The sequence below is a fragment of the Pagrus pagrus genome, assembly GCF_965226575.1.
Source record: "Pagrus pagrus genome assembly, chromosome: 11".
NCBI classification, from domain to species: Eukaryota; Metazoa; Chordata; class Actinopteri; order Spariformes; family Sparidae; genus Pagrus; species Pagrus pagrus.
The window spans coordinates 30,579,833-30,600,870 of record NC_140195.1 but is presented as its reverse complement, the minus strand read 5'-3'; the positions used below and the strand labels follow the sequence as shown (position 1 = coordinate 30,600,870).

General features: G+C 41.8%; 1 protein-coding gene across 1 annotated transcript; it reads right to left on the bottom strand.

Moving 5' to 3' along the window:
* Window positions 1-633: 633 nt before the first annotated feature.
* LOC311265259 (zinc finger protein PLAGL2-like) lies at window positions 634-20,485 on the bottom strand. Its single transcript, XM_084366735.1, has 2 exons — window positions 20,369-20,485; window positions 634-8,319 (listed from the first exon to the last, which is right to left on the bottom strand). Exon 2 carries the CDS (start codon window positions 7,869-7,871, stop codon window positions 6,570-6,572), a length of 1,302 nt encoding a protein of 433 aa, XP_084222861.1. The 5' UTR covers window positions 7,872-8,319; window positions 20,369-20,485; the 3' UTR covers window positions 634-6,569.
* Between the last annotated feature and the right edge of the window lie 553 nt (window positions 20,486-21,038).

Genomic DNA, 21,038 nt, shown 5'->3' with positions numbered 1-21,038 from the left:
ACTTATGTTCCACATTTGTTTCAAATATAATACAATTTTCATCATTACATATGATAATAAGCTAAACAGTTTCTGTTTTTGCTTCAATGATTAAATGCACTTGCACTGGCATGGACACCACAAATTTGTGCAATATGAGGCCAAACACTCCTCAAAAACTTTGCAAGAACTACTTGAAGACCAAAGACCACAGAGTCCTAACTGTCATGGACTTTCCTCCAGTCACCAGACATCAGCCCCACTGAACATTTATCGGGGCATTTAAAGAATCATGCTGGGATAACATGAGTTAGCCAGTTTTACACTTGTGGAGTCCATGCAAGCTCGAGTGAAAGCCCAAAGTGAAAGGGGACATACCAAATCCTGAGATATTAAAGACTCAACTCAAACTTTTAAGCTTGTGTTGTCATTTTTAATGAAACAAAATAGTGTTCCATTTGAAATAAATGCAAAACGAAGGTATTTTCACGCCCTTACTTTAGGTGGCGGCTCTTTTGGTTGTTGGGTGAATGAATATGTTTGGATTGCTGGTTTCTTAATCACTTTTCACTGTTGCTATAGGTTAGGGTCACCAAAGTTTTGTTAATATAGACCTAACTTCTCAACTGCATTAAAGTAACACACAAGACACAGTTGAAATCTAAAGAATTATTTATTTTGTTTTACTTGATGCTTAGACAATGACAAAAATGACAACTCATTTTCTTTTCACCGTCTTCTAATCTATTAAGTGATAATACAAACACCTAATGCAAAACATATCTAAGTTAAAGGTGGTGAAACCTGCATTGTAGTGGTTCTCAGAGCGGACCTAAATGCAGGCAACACAACAGTACTGAACGATCAACAATCATTTAGTGAATGTTGGTGTCCTCTGTATCCTCTGCTCTGCACCGCTTCTCTGCCTTCAGTCTGGAATGCTTCAACTGTGTTTAAGTTGTACAAACACAATCTTCAAACATGTCATACACTATGCAGCAAGAGCAGACATGTACCAGTCTAATAATGTCACAGGGTAATGACTTCAGGGTAGGGTGGGGGGCTTCCGCTGGACAAAAAATTACCTAACGACCCCCACTGACCCCGTTTGTGGCAATTTGGTTAAACACATTTATTTTTTTCCTGCCCCTCATCTGATTGTGAGGATGAATCACAACTGCTTGATTAAGGCTATGGAAATAGGGTGCTTATGGTTAAAAGTAACCAAGATCCACTGTCGGTACAGAACATAATGGGAACAGGAGAAAACTGTTAACCCACCATCCATAGCGACCTCCGCCAGAGGTTTTGAAGTGCAATGACAACTTCACACCTGTTCTGCCTTTGTTCCTGACAGAGAGCAGTCATTAATTGAACAGCCACTACAGGTCCTTGTCTGTAAAATTAAACCTGGGTCATTTCAAAGGCCTTAGTATGCTTCCAATAAAGAAAGTTTTGGATCATCCACAACATCTGAAACCCACAGAGATGTTGCAGCCAGGAGGAGAATGTGACCACGCCTTCCAGTGAGGACATTCTGAAGAGCTAGAAACACTTCGACTGCATACATGGTCAGACAATATCTTTTTCAAACTAGTTTGTCCGAAGCTTACTGAGGTCTTATGGAGAATTCTGACTAATTTAAATATGGACCATTTATTTTAATGCTTTAGTGTGGGAATGTTTTATACTTCCCAAAGGTTTTGGAATCCAGTAGATCGCCTCAGCTGGTAGCCGCAACACAGCTGTAATGGTGGCAATGTTATCCTTTGGGGCAACTCCGACCGTCAAAGTTATGTCTACATTACGGAACCAATTCCTACAGAGATAGATTGTCATGTTAAATAATAGGATCGATTAACCAGTAACGCAAGTCTTGTTCAAGGAGAAGTCTAGTCCTGAAATCTAATGGAATCTTCCCCTCAGGTCCTCTAGGTAAACTCCATCTCCTCTCTCCAACTCTAACTCACACTTCCACAGTCGTCTTCCTGCAACAACTCGCCTCTCATGAGATTTCAGAGCGAGACTCCTCCTAGAACAAGACTTGCATTTGTTGTTACCAGAAGGATATTATTTAACAAAAGGTCTATCTCTGTAGGAATTGCTTCCTTAATGTTTTCAGACACTTAGAATGATCACCGCAGTCTGTCAGAGGCAAAAACAAACACTTTTGGTGGATGTAATCTACAGTCGAAGCTGCCCCTACGTTGCAGCCATGTCACGGCTGCCTGCTAAGGCAATCTACTGGACCAATTCCAAAACTCTTGATAAATATGAGTCATTTACACACCAAAACATGTAAATATAGGGCACAGGTTAAAAAAGCAGACTTTTCCTTTAAATGACCTGTTATTTTTGTTGTAAGGACAGCAGCTATAATGCAGGGCCTACCAGAAGGCCCGTTTCAGTTGAGGTGATAATTATTATTTTTTCCGATTATCACGACACAAAAGACACACCATGAATATAGGACTGTCAGGGGACCCTAGTGTCTGGTGCCCCAGATGGGTAATGTAGCCCTAATGTAGGGGAAGGTTTTTTTGCAAGTCACAAAATAATGATGAATGTCCATCATTTCCAGAGCCTAAAGTGATGTGTTCAAATTGCTTATTTTGTCTATACAAAACTAACAAAAACCAAAAAGTATCCAATTAACAAAGATAGAAAAGAAAAGCAAGCAAACCATCACACAGCTGGAACCAGCAAGTGAAACGCATTGTTCTAGATAAATATGCATCACTCAGACCAGGAACATTAATTTGGAATAGTTAGTGGTGATGTTGCTTTCAGGTGAAATGCAAAATAAATTCAAACATGCAACTGTAGAATTGCTTCATACTGAGGTCCAAATTCATAAACAAAGTAAACATTCCAGACTTAAGAGGCAGAGACAGCATTATAAAAGAACAAGTGCAGTGAAAACTGCTACTTGCACTAGACATCATTCTGCTGTGAGCTAATCTCAGTAAAAAAAACACTATGGAGCTACAAAGTACATGTGCTTCTTCTGACAAAAATAAAACTCTACACAAACATTTTCTCTGCAGTTAGATGGACAGTCACCTGTCTCTTCTGAGGTAGTACATAAGTAGAAATATTAAAGGCAAGTATAGAGAACAATGTTTGACCCTAGAATACACCACTAGGACTTGTGTGTACCTGGTCCTTCAAAGTTGAATTCTGAACATATCCCCATCTTCAACAGTGGTAAAAACTGCCTTTTTTTTTTAAAACAGGTTAACACTATTTCCAATGATTTTTGCAGAAAGATAAGGTAGAGGTAGCAAGTTTGACTGAATTACAATGTCAATGTCTGCCGCTAGATAAAGAGTTTAGATTCATAAAATCTACTTTTATAGTTTCAATCTAATGGCACAAGAAAGAGCCAAAATAACTAGGAGCAAATACAAATTAAAACAGAAACACACAGTTCTGTGTGTTTGAGGTACAGATCAAATCCATCCTTTTCTAGAAATGTCATAAGTGCTTAAACCCTATCAAGAGATTAGACACTCTCAGAGAGGCACAACAGTAGCATTTTAAGACATTGGTGCAACAATTGGAGGCTGGTTACAATGCTAGCAAGAGAAGTCCTTCAATATAAAGTCCATGGAATTAAGGCAGAAGAGAGATCACCATTTGATTCTCTCTAAATATCTTCTTTCCAACATCAAATCAGTTATTCACAACACCCAGCTGGAGGACTCCATCTCCACTACACTTCACCATTTGTTTTTTTGTTTTTTTAAATGGAGCGTTAATTATTGGAAGGTTTCCAGGTGGGATCCATTATTCTTGTCATGCTGCAGTGAGGCTCATTGAAGGAACCTTGAATCTCAACACATCAAAACTGCTTCCCTTCTCTGGCTTTGCTGAGCCCCTGCAGCACAGAGGCCAGGACAAGATGGGGGATGGCCTTTTAGTCCTTATTACATCAGAAACTCTTGAGATCCAGCACCGCTGCCTTGGAGGAATAGGTGTCAATATCAACAGTGACATGATAAAAAGTAAAAGAAAGAAAAAGAAAAGAAAACAATGGTACAAGTGCTCTGGAAGCTCTTTTTAGAATTAATGCTGCTTTCTATTCAGTAATTCACACAAACAGGTCACAGTTACAACCTGCTCAGATCCAGTGGTCCAGTTTGAACAGAAAAAAAAACAGGCAACAGGGAGCACTTGAGACTTCCTTTTGCCTAGATTATAATGCTGTTCCCAAGTGCCCCAGGTCACATCATGAAGCCAGGGTTTCCACCTTCCACTATGGAAAATACTGAAAATGGGGAGAGGCCTGGATGACCAGGATGATACAGATAGAACAACATATTGCAAAGTGCTTTCATGTTCCTTCCTCCTGAACTTGAAAATGACTGTGAAAGTCAACATTTTATATTTCCTGTTTCTCAAAGGTTTAGAAATGGTTTGTGGTGAGCTTTCCAACTGCTCTATCACAGTTTGGGATGGACATAAATAATATAAAGCAAGGGGACAGGCAGCAACCCTGAGATCAGTGACCTGGTTTGCGCAGAGTGTTGACAACTGGACATTTCAGAGTTCTCTGTTTGACCTTTTAACGCAGGGGAGTCAGGAGATTTAAGGGTCATAGAACAAATAGCAGCTCCAATGCCCTCTAAAGTCCCGTTCAGGCCGAGAGGCGCAAGACACAGTAAACAGGTGATCCCTGTAGTGCCTCAGAAAAAGAACTGTTAAGAATAAAACAGTGAATTCATACATTGGGGTATTACATTGGAGCATTTGAGAATGTCAGAACATGTTTATAAAACATTTTTTTCTAATAAAAGGAAATCTGAATTTTGGATTATGATGGTACGCAAATGCTTTTGTATTTTACGCAGAAGGAATTTGGGATGCAGTCTATTCAAGGACGTTTTATAACTGGACACAGTATTGGAGGCGAAGACCTGTTCATTCCTACGAGCTGCTCAGTGGTGTTTTGAAGCCAAAAAAAGCAGACTTTCCAAATGTTATTGGACTCAATGGCTAAAATTATGACAGTGAAGCGAATCATTTCGCTGGGGTTGTGACGCTCAAAGACATTTATCCACTGTTTAACAGACGCTTCTTTCACAATGGGTCTATTGTTGTTTTCTCTCCTGTTACATCAGGCACATTCATGACGTGAAATGTGATGTCAGTGATGTACAACGTAACGCTTTAGATAAAATCTCAGACGGGCTGCCTTGCCTGGGGGAAATGGGGTCAATAGGCAATTTTTAGCATTTAAAAAACTCATGTAGACCCGCATTTTGGTGGAAAAGCAGTAGAATTGTTGAGTGTTACTGTTAATAACTGCCTTTCCAGACACTTAAACATGGGCCAAAGCCTAATTCTGAATTTTATTAATGTATACCACTTTAATTAATGGTTGGTCTGCTGATGCGCTTACCGCAGAAACATCAGTTGTTGTCATGCAGGATGACTGGATGGGAAGCTCTTTACTGCATATTTTGATGGGCTATCAGACAGTGCTGCTCAGTTTTGAGTTTGCATTTTCCATTTTTTTGTTGTTGTATGTACTCAATAACTGTACCGGAGTACATCTTACACCAACTGTTCTCACTCTGTATGGCTGTTTATACTCCCCCTAGTCTAAAATGAGAAAATGTCAAGTCAGTTTCAGTAAGGAAGGGGAGATTTGCTTAAAAGATGATACATTACTGGATAAAATACAACCCTGATTACAAAAAAGTTGGGACAACGTGTATAATATAAATAAAACAATGTATAGTCTACTAATCCTTTTAACATATACTTGAATAGTACAAAGACAAGATATGTTTTATCTCACCAACTTCATTGATTTTTGTAAATATATGCTAATTGTAAATTTGATGGCAACAACACGTTTCAAACAAATGAAGACAAGCAACAACATACCGGAATAGTTGTGGAATGCTCTAAAAACACCTGTTTGGAACATTCCACAAGTAAACAGGTTCACTGGTAACAGGTGATAGTACCGTGATTGGGTATGAAAGGGGCATCGTTGAAAGGTTCAGTCATTCACAAGCAAGGATTGGGTGAGTTTCACCACTTCGTGAGAGACATGATTGTATAAAAAGGATATTACTACTTGGGCTCAGAACACTTCATAAAACTGTTGTTGGTTAACACAGTTTGTTTGAAAATAATTGCATTCCGTTTTTCTTTACAATTTACACAGCATCCCAACTTTTGTAAACTAGGGTTATATTCACACATATATTCATATATTAACATTGTTGCATTTCCCATGATAACCTAAAACTGGATGACTCTCCACATTCTGCCGTGTGCTAAGTGCATCCATTGTTCGTAACAATCTGAGAAAGACCTACTACTCTATTTTGGTTGTAGTGAGACCATCTACAATACCCACAAAAGGTTCAAGCTTCCTTTTAAAATAATGAGGTAATACTGATGAGGTGACTTGTTGTGTTCAACAAAAAACAACTAAGATTAGCATCATTAGCACTGACAAGCTAAAGTTACACATCTGCATCACAATAAAAAAATGCTGTTTTCATGTTTTACCCTTTTCATGAAAAATCCATGAGCTTTTGTGAAGGCAACATTTGTGGGGACAGAACTGCTTACTGCTGAAAGGCCTGGTAGTAGTGAGGTAGGGAGCTGGGAGAGCTCACAGCTGGACTGCTGTAGGCCTGAGGTAGCTGGCTGTGGTTATGGGCTCCGGGGCCTTGGGGTACATGAGCCTGGGGCGGCTGGAAGAAAGTGAAAGGCCCTGGAGCCTGGGAGGACAGCCCAGTAGAAGAGGATGGAGAGGAAGTGGTGGTGGTGGTTGCGGCAGGTGGATAGCTCATCACTAACCCTCCCATTCCCATGTGAGGGCTGTAGGGCGGCAGGCTGAAAGGCAAAAAGCCCAGCAGATGCCCGAGGTCCATGTTAGTGGTGCAGGACACCTCCGTAGAGGAGACAGCAGGGCTCCTTGACAGCAGGTGGGACTCACCGCCAGAACCCACCCCTTCACCCAGCATCTCCCTCTGAGGAGAGGCAGAAGTAGAGGTAGAGGAGTTTGCCACACTTGGGTGAGGTAGGGGGGCACTCTGCAGTTCCAGCAGGAAGCTGTCCACGTCAGCACGAGGATATGAGGTAGATCCATGCTGGTACCGGGCCATGTTGCTGTAGGGCTGCTGCTGTGGAGCAACCGGTGGCTGCAGGTGATGGTGGTGTGGGTGAGAAGATTGGGGGTTAATGTGGCGACCCACACCCATGCTCGATGACAAGGATCCCTGCATTAGGCCATGAGGGTGGCCCAACCCAGGGACAGGATTGGCCATGGGGTATGAGTTGTACATGTCCCTGGAGTAAGTCTCCATAGGCTCCTTGGAACCAGAGCCCATCTCAGACGTCACAGGGCTGGGCTCCTCCTTCACCGCACACTTTGAAGCTGGGGTAGGTGTAGCCACAGGAGTGCTGGGTGTACAGGCTGGCATTAATCCTGACTCCTGGGCATGGCTCTTCTTCAAGTGCCGGGTCAGGTGGTCTCTACGGCCAAAGCGTTGTGCACAGCGTGGACAGAGGAAGTCACGGCGCCCTGTATGCACCACAGCATGACGCCGTACATCCTTACGAGTATAAAAACGGCGGTCACATCTCTCACATGAGTACTTCCTTTCTCTCACTGGCACAGCCGCATTAGCATTTCCCTCTGGCAGTGGCGGCCTGTCAATATGGCTGCCCAGGTGCTCCAGCAGAGAAGGCGCCCCCTCTGGGCAAGGCAGGCCCGCTGAAGCGCTGTGGGCTGCCACCAGGTGGCGTCTATAACCCAGCTGAGTGTTGTACTGCTTACCACACTCCTGGCAGTGGAAGAGCTGCCTACTGGCTGGGTGGCTCTCCTGCAGCTGGCTCTTCAGATGATCCTGCTGATGGAACATGGTCTAACAGAAGGAAGAGTACTGGCTCTGCTGCTGCACAGAGACTCTGGCCAAGAGCCTGAGCAGACACAGACAAGACTCATGAGGATTCTCCAGGAAGCTGACCATCAGCCTACAAGACCTTTGGTGGTTTTGTTAACTTAGAGTGCTAGAATTAATGCTAAGTGCTGTTTGTTGACTCTTTGATGGTCTCTTGTGGCAATGACTAGTGGTCTGTCCTGCCTTACTGAGGCAAGCCTGTGTCCAGCACTTGGTCTCTGTGACAGCAGCTGCCATAGCAACCCCAAAAGGGCTGCTGAGATGAGGGGCTTTGGAAGCTCTGACTGGGTCTGTGTGTTTCCTGAGAAGTGCTCTTGTGTTGGTCCGCAGTCTATTTTAGTATTCAGCAGCCCTGAGCACCACAGTAAGAGCAGCTGAATTACAGAGGCAGCTCAACATCTTCACAGACCTGCAAAACAGGAAGAAAAAAAAAATGTCACTTGTGTCACAAATGTGACTTAAATGGTGTGGCACAGTAAAACGTATGCTGGATGAGCAGGCTACATAACTACACAGGAGCAAAACATGATTCACAAATTTTACTACACAAGCCTGTAATATAGGAAATAGATGTATATTTTTTGTATTTGGTTGCCATTACACCGAAGTCTGTTTCGAAGAAAATCTCTCACCTTTTGAACTGATATTTACTGCTGTAAATGTATAGGCAACTTATCACAGCCTTTTCTTGGTATTCTTTAATGTAACCATGTCATCTACACCTACATTTAGCTTCTGGTGATCATTTAGCTTTAGACATTAAGCTTTCTTATTAGGGTTTAAACCCTAATGCGGGATTACTCCATTAAGTTGATGCTTGTTTATTATTTGTTGTCTTATGCCGTCTCTCAATTTGCCATGAGTTGCAGTAAGCTAGATACATGAAACTTTGCCCCGTAACTGTAAATTATGTAAAAATGCTTTAAAGGAAGTATGATGGTGGCATTACAAATAACATGCCCAAACTAAAAACTTTTGACGTGAAATCTAACACGCATCCAACTCAATTTGCTCTACAGAAAATCCTCTTGGACAACAGAGGCAACCGTGAGTGTGCAGTAATTGATGCACGCAGGTGTGTATTATCACATATTGGTATTGGTTATTAACTGTGGGTGTTACAATTCTCCAATGCCACGATTCCAATTTACTTTGATTTTACTTTGACGATTTAATTTTTATTTCCAACCCTGACCCAACCCATATGCTCACACCCAGATAGTTAAAGATCATTAGATAATTGGTTTTATGCACTGACAACTGCAATTATATTTGGAAAGGGGTATTTTACAATATCGGTTTGATCAGTTCAAACAATCTTCACCAAACCAAAGATTCCACCACTGACACTGCGTTTGAATTTGATAATCTAAATTGAGGCCACTTCAATCAATTTTGGATTTAGAATCAACATCGTGATGCCCATATTATCATGTGCCAAGGGTACAGACTTTAGTAATATCAAGTAGGGCATTAACAGAAAAGCCGATTTGTCGACGCATCGACGTCAGTGGCGCAAGTCGACGACCCCTGAGAGTGGTCGACAAGTCGTGTTTTTTTGGGCAGTAAACTGTGACAACAAATTTTTCTTCAAAATAAGAGCTTTACATTGCACCCCATTGGATTTTAGAGCTGGGTTCTTAGCGGGGGGCTTTTAATTTGAAAGTAGCCACCGTTTGTAGCTTGCCGCTACACAACAAGCTGACAGCAGCTACTAGCTGTTTGGTTGTGTCCGCTAGCTGTCAGCTACAGAGACCGAGGAGACGCTAGCATCTCCCGGATCTCAGCGGCTTTCCAGTTGCTCATTTTGACGTCCGTGGATGAAGTGATGGACTGATTGCTGTGATCAGCTGTTTCCTGGTTTTAAAACTCTCCGGCTGTGGGCCAGACACACATCCCATGTATGGAGGTGTTCCTCCTCTGTGTCAATGTGATGACGTCATCAAACGACTTGTCGACTCGACTTTATTGACAGATAAGTCGACTTGAAAAAATCTGAAGTCATTAATGCCCTAGTATCAAGAAAAGAGAAGCTTTGTAATTGGATAAAGCCAAAGAGGACTGCTCTTGCCTAGGTTCCTCCATCATTGAGTTTAGCAAACGCAAACAATTACTCTTAGTAGGGTTGGGCTGATAGATGATACCATCGTCCATGGTCATCGAATACTGAACCCTCTACCATCATTACAATTAGCCCTTTAATGCAGATTCTGCAGCAGCGCCACAACGAAGGCTCTCCTCTACAGCGCCTTTGTTTTTTCACACTGATCCAAGCAGCACCGGCATAACGCCAGCCCAGCATGTCATTTTATACAGCATGCCAGTGTTGTGGAACCAAAACAGGCGTGATGGTACACATCATAACATGAGATCTGTGATCTGTGAATCTGCCAATGCCACAGCAAACTGTTTATAATCATATGGATGCAGTCATATGGATGCCCACCATGCATTGTGAAAAGCGACTCCCAGAGAGGGATGCTGTTTTCCGGGGTGAAGTTCACCAAAGTTGCCAAAGACAGTAACTACAACAGCACAACAGTGGAAGGGGACAAAGACATTGTGAGTTTGTTTTTTGCTCAAAATCACGTCACATAAAGACACTACCTGCGCCCACATTACTGTCTGGGTTTTATTCTTTTATTTTGAGCACTATATATCCACTTAAGGATCTGTTTAGTTGTCAGACTGAACACCATCAGAATGTCACACCCATCTTACGCTGCCAGCTTACACTTAGACACAGATATTAATTCACCTCTATTGCAGTTCTGTTAATACCTCCACTGGTGGAACAAAACTGTCACCCAATTCCACCTCTAAATTTTATACACACAGCAAGGGCAGAATAATGGTGCAATATTCCTTGAAAAGGCAGGATGAAAGGGGTTACTGTGATTTAAAAAAGGGAAGAGAGTGCAAAAAAGTAGTGTGTCGGCTCAGAGTTGTTGTAAGGTGGTTGTCGCAAACATGATGAAACGGTAAAACACAGCAGATGTTTGGTACAAACATGATGAAATAAACTAGAGATTCAGTTGGAAGCTAAAAAAGAGCTGAGAGCTGAACACACTGTAAAAACGTCTTTCTCTTGGGTTTATTGCACAGACATGAGTTGCGTATCTATGTGGAACACACACTTGTTTAAGGGGGCAGACAGGTTCTTGTTACGGGTTGGCTGCAGTCTTGAGGCGTCAAAGCAGCCCCGCTTGGACGCGGTGTGGGTGCAGCTCGGCTCAACTCACCGCAGTAATACTGGTGATGGAAGAGCAAATGGGCACAGCTCGGTTGACTCAGTGGGGCCAAAAGTGTTGGTGGGAGAATACATTGCGTTGACATGTTTACTCCAGTTTAGCCTGCAAGCTCATGTCAGTTTAGACCAAACTGTATCCACAGACACCTGTGAGTGTAACTAGGTTGTATAGGCTAGAGTGGGATCACGTCTATCATGAAACTATTAAATTTGACTCAAAAAGATGCTTTGTCTTTGTTGTTTTTGAAGAGAACCCTTTTACAGGTGGCAAGAGTTGAAGAAAAGGAAAGTGGTTGTTTTAACCTTCAAGCAGAGAACTTCCAGCAGGAAAAGGGATATAGGTCCATCTTAACAACCAGATGTGAAAGCAGGAGGATCAAGTGCAGGAATTGCAGTTGACAGCAAACAATACAACAATAACTTCAGTATAAGCACTGCCCAATTGTAATATGTTTGTCAGGACCTTCATGGACAAAGGATTACCTACAGAGAGCAAACAGGCTAAACGGGGATTGTCTGTAACATTAAGGTAAATGAAAAAGACACAAGCTTTAGAAAGAAGTATTATTTATTGACTTATTCCATCCAAAAAATACTGTCAGTAAGTCTGGGCAATTAAAGCATCAATAAAACGTAATATAATAACAGCAACAACAAATTACATAAATTTACACGCAAGACACAATAAAACAATAGGAAAACGGCTATCAAGCCTCAAAGTTCTAGCTCAGGTCTTTTGATGTTGTGTTTTATGAGGTCCTTATCCCTAGTCAGTGTATTACCTGGAGTAGATGACGGTCAGCTCTCCTCCTGTGTTGAGAAGCAGCATGTAGCACCCGAAAGAAGCATTGGTTAGACGGGCCTTTTTTTAGGTGGCTGAAATGCGTCTTACGGTTGGTCCTGTTTAGCAGTACAATGCTCCACTTCCCTGCCAGTTCTACGCACTAGGGGTGTCACAATTTCGATTTTTTATCGAAATCGATCGAAATTTCGTCATGGTCTCGAGCATCGAAGTCAAAGAGAGGATCAACGATCCCCCCCCCCCAGTACGCAGTATGCACGCTACGCAAAGTTATGCACACGACGCAGCACATTGTAGCAGACGCAGCTAGTTAGCCAACCTGCAGACCACAGTGTGTAAGATATGCTATGTGCGTGTACCATACCTGGCCACGGGAAACACTACAAACATGGCAGTACACATAAAAAAAAAACCACACGTGTTGAAGTGCTGCGAGTCAACCTCCTCTAACTTAGCTACTAGCTGAGCCAGTAGCTATTAGCTACAGCCAGTCAAACGATAGCATGGTGTTACACCGTTCCTGTTCGGCTCCCGGACCGTGGTCGGGAAGCACAGGGGAGATGATTTCATCCAGGGCCGAAGTTTCTTTCACGTGTTAGGCTGGTTGGGAAATAATACCAGGGAGCTTTGCTGTATCTGAGGAGCCATCGCCTTTATTCACAGCCAAACTACAGCCTATATTGAACACTTTCGCTGCTGCTGCTACTCCTTTCGCTTCTCCTTCCTCTCCCATTCATTCACTGTCCGCACGTAGGCACGCTCCCTCACTCTCGCTCGCCCACTCACACCTTACGCACCTTGTATATGTCCAACTGTTGGGAAATAGTTTGTTAAGACACTTCATTGTTCAGAGAAGACTATGGACATGGCTGTTTATTTTTTTGTTTGTTTTGTTGTGAACTTGAATGTCATCTTCTGTGAAGAAGACTGCAGTTACAAAAGAGAAACTAGATGGCAGGTTATTTTGTTTAAGTTTCTAATTGACTGAAGATATATTTTGTTGTTACATTATGTTGTTAATAAATGTTTTAAATTTGACAATGTAGTGTGGTACATTGCTAACAAAGGTCAGATATTATTTTGCATAAAAGTCTAGTCTAAAAATGGCAGCAACCTGTGCTTTAAAAAAAATAAATGTAAAAATCGAGAATCGAATCGAACCGTGACCTTAGAATCGAAAATTGAATCGAATCGAGGATTTAGAGAATCGTGACACCCCTACTACGCACTGCTTCTCTACACAGGAGGAGAGCTGACCGTCATCTACTGCGGGTAGAGGGATACTCCCTCTATCCGAGGGATAAGGACCCCGGACAACCACACATCAAAAAGGACCCAAATTATCACTTTAGCAACCACACAAACCCAGATAGAACTCCAGATTAGATGTAGCTTCACCACACAGAGCATTAACAACCCAACAACCTCAAGGGTCTTGTCAACATGACAATTAACCTCTCATCTCTCAAACATAAATGGTTTTGTTTTTGTTTGTTTTTAGATGGTATGTTTGGGTGGGAGCCTGAAAAACCTGATTGTTAACCCAATGTAAAATTGTGGCCAACAGCTCTGCTTTTAGCTGGCCCTTGTTGGTTGTGACTTCTTGGAACTCTGGCAGTGGCTTGGCAAAAAAAAATTCCAGCTCTCATCTCTCTCCTAACCTACCTCTCCTTCCCATCATTTCGCCTCACCTCTCTCTCTGCTCTCCAAAATTTCCATATTTACTTTTCTCTTGTTCTCATCTTCATTTTCTACTTTGATACCTCCAGACCTTTCTCCCTCCTCCTCCTCCTCCTCTATCCACACTGGTCACCCTTGTCAAGGTTGTTTTTAGTGATAGATAAACACCCTGTCAAGTGGGAGGCTATGTAACACACTTCCCCCATCACCAGTCCGTATTTAAATTCTAACATGAGCACCCAGCAGTTCTAGTTAGTAGTGGTAAAACCATATAACTGGAACTAGGTACTGTTGCAACACTACAGACATTGTTTAGCATCTGAGATGTATTCACATCATTTACTATGATGAAGATATGCAGGGGTGGGCTAAAGAGGAGAGGAAGGGTGTAACTAGGGCAAGACCGGCCTCAATCTTCCTTTGTCCTTCCAGTCCTTTGGCACTGGTAGGCATTACCCATTGTAGCTATTAGCGATGTTGATGACTATCACTGATCCTGGGAAAGTGATTCACATTTGTCTAGGCTTCAATTTGTGCGTTTATGTTCAAACAACGGGAGTTCCTTCCATTCTTTACATTACGGAATACTGCTTTATTAAGGTTTTGTAAAAGTATTCCTCTCTTCTTGGTATCAGCAACAGCTGTCTGGGTTTTACTTGGTATAATATGGGAAAGAAAATCAGTGGTATCGCACATCACTATCCAGCAGATATCCACTTGTTCCTGCAATCTTCAGGATCTGCTAAGAAAAAGGGGGAAAAAAAAGATTATTTAACAGCAAAGACCACATAACTAAACCTAGGTCTCTTTGAAGCACCTGATGCAGAGCTTCTTCCCTCAACCAACGAAAGAAACCTGGACAACGGTTACCAGAGGCTTCTGGAAGAAGAAGCAATTTCCCAATTGTGCCGAGAGCACATGGCAATCACAGCTACATGGCTTTGTTAATTAAAAACAGTCCTTCTCAACTGACCCATCCAAAGTCCAGCATCCCTTAGTTACTGTTGCTAGGTCAGACAGGCTTGACAGTGAGAAACATGTTGACGCCTGTCCCATTTAGGATGGGTGCAGCAGTGTTTATTTGATACCTCTGGGAGTCAGGCAATATAGCTTCAAGAAATCAACAGCAAGGACTACAGTACGCGATGGAGGGATACACTGGATCAACCACAACATTAAAGCCGCCTGCTTTATATTGTGTCGCCACAGCAGCTCTGATACATCGAAGTAGAGGCACAAGACTACTGGGGTTGTCCTGTGGTGTCCAGCATTGAGACATTGGCAGTGATTCTTCGGGTCCCGTGGGTTGGAGGGTGGGGCCTACATGGATCTGAGTTGTTCCTGCACATCCTTCAGGGGTTGTCAGATTAGGATTTGGGGAATTTGGGGATCGGATCAACGCCTTGGGTCATTCCTGACAGGTTTTTGTTGTATGGCAGGGCACATTGTCCAACTGTGGGAGGCCACTGCCATTGGGGAGTGCCCTTGCCACAGGGTCTTTTGCGTGGTCTAAATCCATGTTTGGAGGGGTGATGCCTGTCAAGTGGTATCCAAATAAATGCCAGGACCCAAGGATTTGCTGGAGAATATTGCTTTGTAACAAGATGATCGATGCTAATCACTTCACCTGTCAGTGGTTTTAATGTTGTGGCTGATCGGTGTATAGTCACCATGTATTTTTTCCTGAGTACAGATCACGGTGCTAACATTTTGCGAACACTGGCCAGCATAAGATGTGAGGTCTTGGCATCTATAGAATGTGATTGCACATCCTAATATTACCCTTTAACAAACGTAGGTGTCTTTGGTGATGAGGTCTACAGCACAGCCTGATCCACTCTTTACAGACAAAATTTGTCAGTCAGGGTGTTGAGTGTCGCTTTTAGAGGTCCTCCATGACCATCTTTTAAACATCTCTAAGTTGTTTTTCTTTTCAGTAAAAACGAACCAAGCACATAGCACGTTAGTTGAACGGTAAATGGCAAATGGCAAAGTTGTCCGAGATACATCCGGTTACTAAGCTTGCAGTTTATGTACCACAGGGCGAGAATAGACGGAACTTGGGTTGGATTTAGGAAGGGTCGATTGTACTGCTGGCCATTGTGGAAGCAAACTACAGATCCCTGGTTACACAACTAAGGGATATCCGCATAACCAGCGATAGTGACATTAACAGAAACTCTGTCCTTGGAAATATGTCTATGCATGTGCTTGAATGCTAATGAGGACTAGACTAAAGAGAAGAATACAGAATTACTAAAGAGGCCTGAATAAAGTCTCATACAGAAATAGTCAAAGCATTAGTTAAATACTTTGTTAAGTAATGATCAGTCGAGTAATAAGTGCTAAATAAACCAGAAATATTACTGCTTCATGTTACAGACAAATGTCCATGTGCATTGAAAAAATAAATGTTTCACAAAAACAACAAAACCAAAACAGACTTGCAGGTAAGGTTCTCACAACACAACAATTTTAAACTTGAATACAATATTAGCATTAAAAAGGAAAGTACTCGATACCCCTTTTCTACGCCACAAAAAAAAAGTCCTAGTAAAAAGTTACTTTAAATAAGTAATAAGTATATGTATATATATATATATATATATATATATATATATATATATATATATATTCTAATTAACCTCCACACAGTGTTGATACAGAAAAAGTCAATAAACCCTCTGTCAATAACAGTAACTAGCTGGATGGATGTTAGCAACTTATGACAGCAAAAATAAAGTAACAAGGGACCTTGATATCCATTTTTAATTATAGCACACTGGAGAACTTAATCAATTAAATCACCGGTATAGATATTCTTTTGACTATTGTACTGAATCATACCACCATCTCCACTTTGTAAAACAAGCTAGCTAGCTAGCTAGCTAGCTAACTAACAAGCTCTGTTGAGCATCCTGACAGAAAACACACAAAAAGTTTTTCTTACTTACCAGAAACTCCCAGCTTCCTGGCAATCTACCTCAAGCCAGCTGCCACTCTATTAAGGTTTTTGTAGGGAATTGATGATATACAGACAGATAACTCTTCATGTCAACTGAATGATCAGCCGTTCCTCATCCATGACAGTGTACAACACCTACAGCGCTTCTAACACGAGCAACAGGAAGTAAATAGATAATTTCTCAACAAATGTTCATCAGAGTGACTTCACATTTGGCAGATGCATTGCTGAGGAACCAAGAAAGTGCAGGTGACGAGTGTGAAATTTGGACTTTACACACAACCTTTTTTTGATGGCCACTTCGGCCTTTAATGTTTCAGAATTCCGGCCATAAAAAACAACTACTGGACATGTGCTTAGAATAGCCATATGGACTACATTTAAAGAGCATTAACCAAAAACAGACAAACGCTATGATAGGTTGGTGCAGAACATTTTGTCTATTCCTCCCACTTCTTCATGCCCTGATAGTGTATGTGCTGCACCTGTAGTCAGTGCTTTAAGTGGCCTTTTGCCGACTGGTAGTGGCAAGCGCCTCAAAGCAATGCCGACAGTCCCCATACCCTGGTGCGGAGCTCCGCGGCCGGCTCGCAATCTATAGTGGTCTTTTTGGTGTATGTTCCATTTACTTTGCCAACGAGCGAAATTGTCATCTAAACACACTGGTAATCTATTACCCCTTGATGCAGCCAGGCATGTCTTTGATTGCTGGCGTGTCAAACGCATTAGTTTATTTAATACGCCGTTAATTAACACATTTATTTGGCATATTTCCCATCGGACATTTTGGCTGTTGAATATTTTCATCTGCCGCACAATTACATACGTTACCGGCTAAAAGCCGGCATACACTGGCTAACAAACTGGACACATGACACGTCAAATAAAATTTTAATAAGCAACTGCTCGGCTCACAGTGCACCTGGGCCTGTTTGAACACCATCACATCACAGCAGGGTGGGGGGCTTTAGGGCTCGGACTGTCTGAGAGGGACAAAGACAGGCACCCCTCTGAATTTAACTGCCCCAGAGAGAAGAATGAACACATTTGGGGGAAAAAAGGTAGAGGAAGTAAAACTAGTGAATAGGAGCACACACACACATTTAATTTTGTATGGATTTAAACCGTTTCATTTATTATTAACATTTCCTATTGCTTTAATTGATATATTTGTCACTTCAGATATTTAAACATACATGTATACATACAGTTGCTACATGTTCAGTATTAACAGATTTTTGAATAAATAAGTGCACATTATCTATAAATATATATGATATAAAATACATAATTTCTACCCTGTTGCTGTTATGGTATTGTAATGTTAATGATGTTCAGCGTTTTTTTAAGTTAATTTGAGGTATTTTTCTGATTAGTCATCTGACAAATAGGGTCAATTATTATCATCATTACTATTATTACTATTATTATTAATATCACAAAAACCCTGCGGTGACGTTGAAATTAGGCAATAATGAGTGGATGATGGCTAAAATGATGACAGCAGCTTTAACATTCAAGTGTTTTATTTAAACTTCCGGTCCATTTTGCGGTTAGCAATCCCCCTCCCTCCACTCTGCGTCACCACACTTGTGCAACTCAACTTAATTTATTCAAGGAAGTGCTCTTTGCCTCTATATTCTTCTGCTTTTTTTCTTCACTTGGCGTGTTTGGTAGTATAAGCTGTCACCTGGAGCGCTGGAATTGGTAGCTTACCCTGTTTTGCTACTGCCGATAAACAGGAGGTTCCTGCTCTCCGTGCGTTGACGAGCAGACAGGACTACCTCTTTAAAAAGTTCTCTGTCCTGATTAAATAAAGTGTGCAGGGATACCAGAAAATGTATTTTCTCTTTACTGCATGAGCGTGGGGAGGAGAAATATGGGTTACTGACCAAACACTCATAACATGGAGGAGAATAAAGGTGGAAAGCTCCATGTTACGCCGCACTCGGGGATCGACGCATCTCGACTGGCAGGACGGTGGTGAGCGGAGCAAGCGACTGCTAACATGAGTGTGTACACAAACAATGTTCTCAATGCTGTTCATGTGTAGCGATCCTGGTGATACTACGAGCAAAGTTTCATGTTGTGTCGAGTCTTCTTAGTGTTTTAAAAATAGCGAGTATAAGTATTTCATTTACCACTTTTATATGCAGTATAGCAATGGTGCTGCTTAAATAAAACTCAGAGAGACTCACTGATATGTGATGGGCATTCTTTTTGGAAATAAAGCTCAGGATATATTATCTCTAAAAAATTATGATTCAGCTTTTTCCCATAGTCTAATGTTGAAAAAGCAAAGAAAAATCAGCTTTATGTGTTAATACCGACCAAAAATTTAAGTAAATATAGTCAGCTGCTGCTGTCTGTCTCAGACAGATTGACAGCATGGATTTGTTTGGAATTGATGAACCATGTGTCCCAGTGGCAGCAAGAGCAGAGTGAACTGTCTTTTTTTCAACTGATCAGTTGGGACTATTTTCAGTAGTGGATTATACACATTTAGTGCTCTTGTGCATATTTGGGGGAGCGGGACAATATGTGGGATTGATTCAAAATAAGATGCACTGTGTGTGTCATGTAATTAAGGAACATGTCACCCAGTGCAACACTGTGGCTCACTGATGCGTTTTTAATAGTTTCTGGACAACCATGGAGCTCTATGGCACAGAGGAATAAGATCAGGCTTTGATACAATATGTATTGCTAGATACATACAGTGTGGATTTGGCTCTGCACATGAGATTTGCTGACAAGAAGAACAAATTTGAATATCACCAGACTACAAACAACCTAAACACCTAACTACATGTTAAGGGTAAGTAATTGCACTTTATTCCGGACAACTGTAATAGTTAATTTGGTATTTTAATTACTGTAATTCCTTTTGTGCACACTTGTGATTTGAGGCTATAGGATTTGACAAAATACAAACTAAGCTCGTAGATTTAATGTGTTGCCTTATTAAACTATTTAAGAGTGTATATCATGAATGTAGATCTGTCAGGAGTGGGACCACCACATTCAGAACTAGGCCATGCTTCTGAATGAGTACAGTTACTTCTGATAATTGATTAAATACCTTTGACGTTTGCAAATTGCATTTGACTTTTGTGGTAAAATTGTCTATTTTTCTATCATAGTGTCGCCACTTTTTTCTGGTTTCTGAGTCATTAGAAACTTGATAAAGAAGTAAATGATGACTCGCATGAAGAGTACGGTGATGGGAGCCGATAGTGCCATCTTGTGGGTAATCAACATTATGCTGCGATGAAGCTTTAATCCCCACACTTTTCTGTATAAACCATCTCCACTGTTTTCAGCGAAAATGCTTGCCTTTTCGATACCAAGTAAAGCGGGGGAAAACTCCCACCCAGCTCTATGGGAGCTCGACTAAAATGACGAAGTCTAAACTGGTAGAGACTGGTGGGACGGGGTCGTTACCGGACGGGGGCTACATTTGCCTGCTAGCCTGCTGCATTATCAAAATTCGGCGGCGGACGTGAAATTAGGTTTCGTGCTCGGAGGTTTGCGTCCGCCTTACACTAGTTTTATATCGAGTGAACACATCGGCTCGTGTTAGTTTGGCTGTGGGTGAAGTTTGGGAGTTAGCTGAGCTAGCATGCTGCTTAAAAAACAAAAGATGAGCGCTTCACTAAGTTGTATCGGAGTTTGTCTTGCGGGAGCTAACTCCTCTATATTCAACCAAACAGGGTTAAACTCCTGCTTGGGTCAACAGACACGAATACAACATTACTTACAGATTGTGCCTCAGTCCACCTCTCTGGCCAGCCGCCATTCCGTCCCCACATCGACATTTTGGAACGACTTTTAGAGATGTTTCTCAGAGTCCGGGCCTGGACTGCTGGGCGCCGCGTTGGAAGCCATGCATTCTGGGAGAGTGACGTCACACCCAGTGCAGGGACTCACATACTTCACATAGCCATGCATATGGGGGCATAAGTAACCAAAATCGGAAGTTTACGACAGAGGTTAAAACTGTCATAAAGGATTATACACCCACCAGATGTCAGGATGAGGGACTAAAGTGACACAGGAACCACTTTTTACATTATTCAAAAACATGTTTATGTTGGTATAATAGGGGGCAGAAGCCCAAAGGAGGAGATTATGACATAGGCCTATAGGTATAAATAAAACCCTCCATAGGATAGGCAAGCACCCCACTGGACTATGTTCACACTGTAATAACTGTCATCCATGCACTAATAGGTTGTAACAGATATGATGAAGTAATTTATTTCAGCACTAGAAAATGGAAAAATATGACAACACCTTGGGGAGACTGCTAGGAAGGTCATCGAAGGAAATACACAATTTTCTAATTAACTACTTAAAAGAAAGGAGAATTTGCTTGTTTTTTTCTTTTGCTCAAAACTCCACTCCAGTAGGTGGCAGTAATGTATCTAT

Excerpts from the sequence above, each read along its gene's own strand:
- LOC311265259 (XM_084366735.1), bottom strand. The coding sequence starts at position 7,871 with ATGTTCCATCAGCAGGATCATCTGAAGAGCCAGCTGCAGGAGAGCCAC.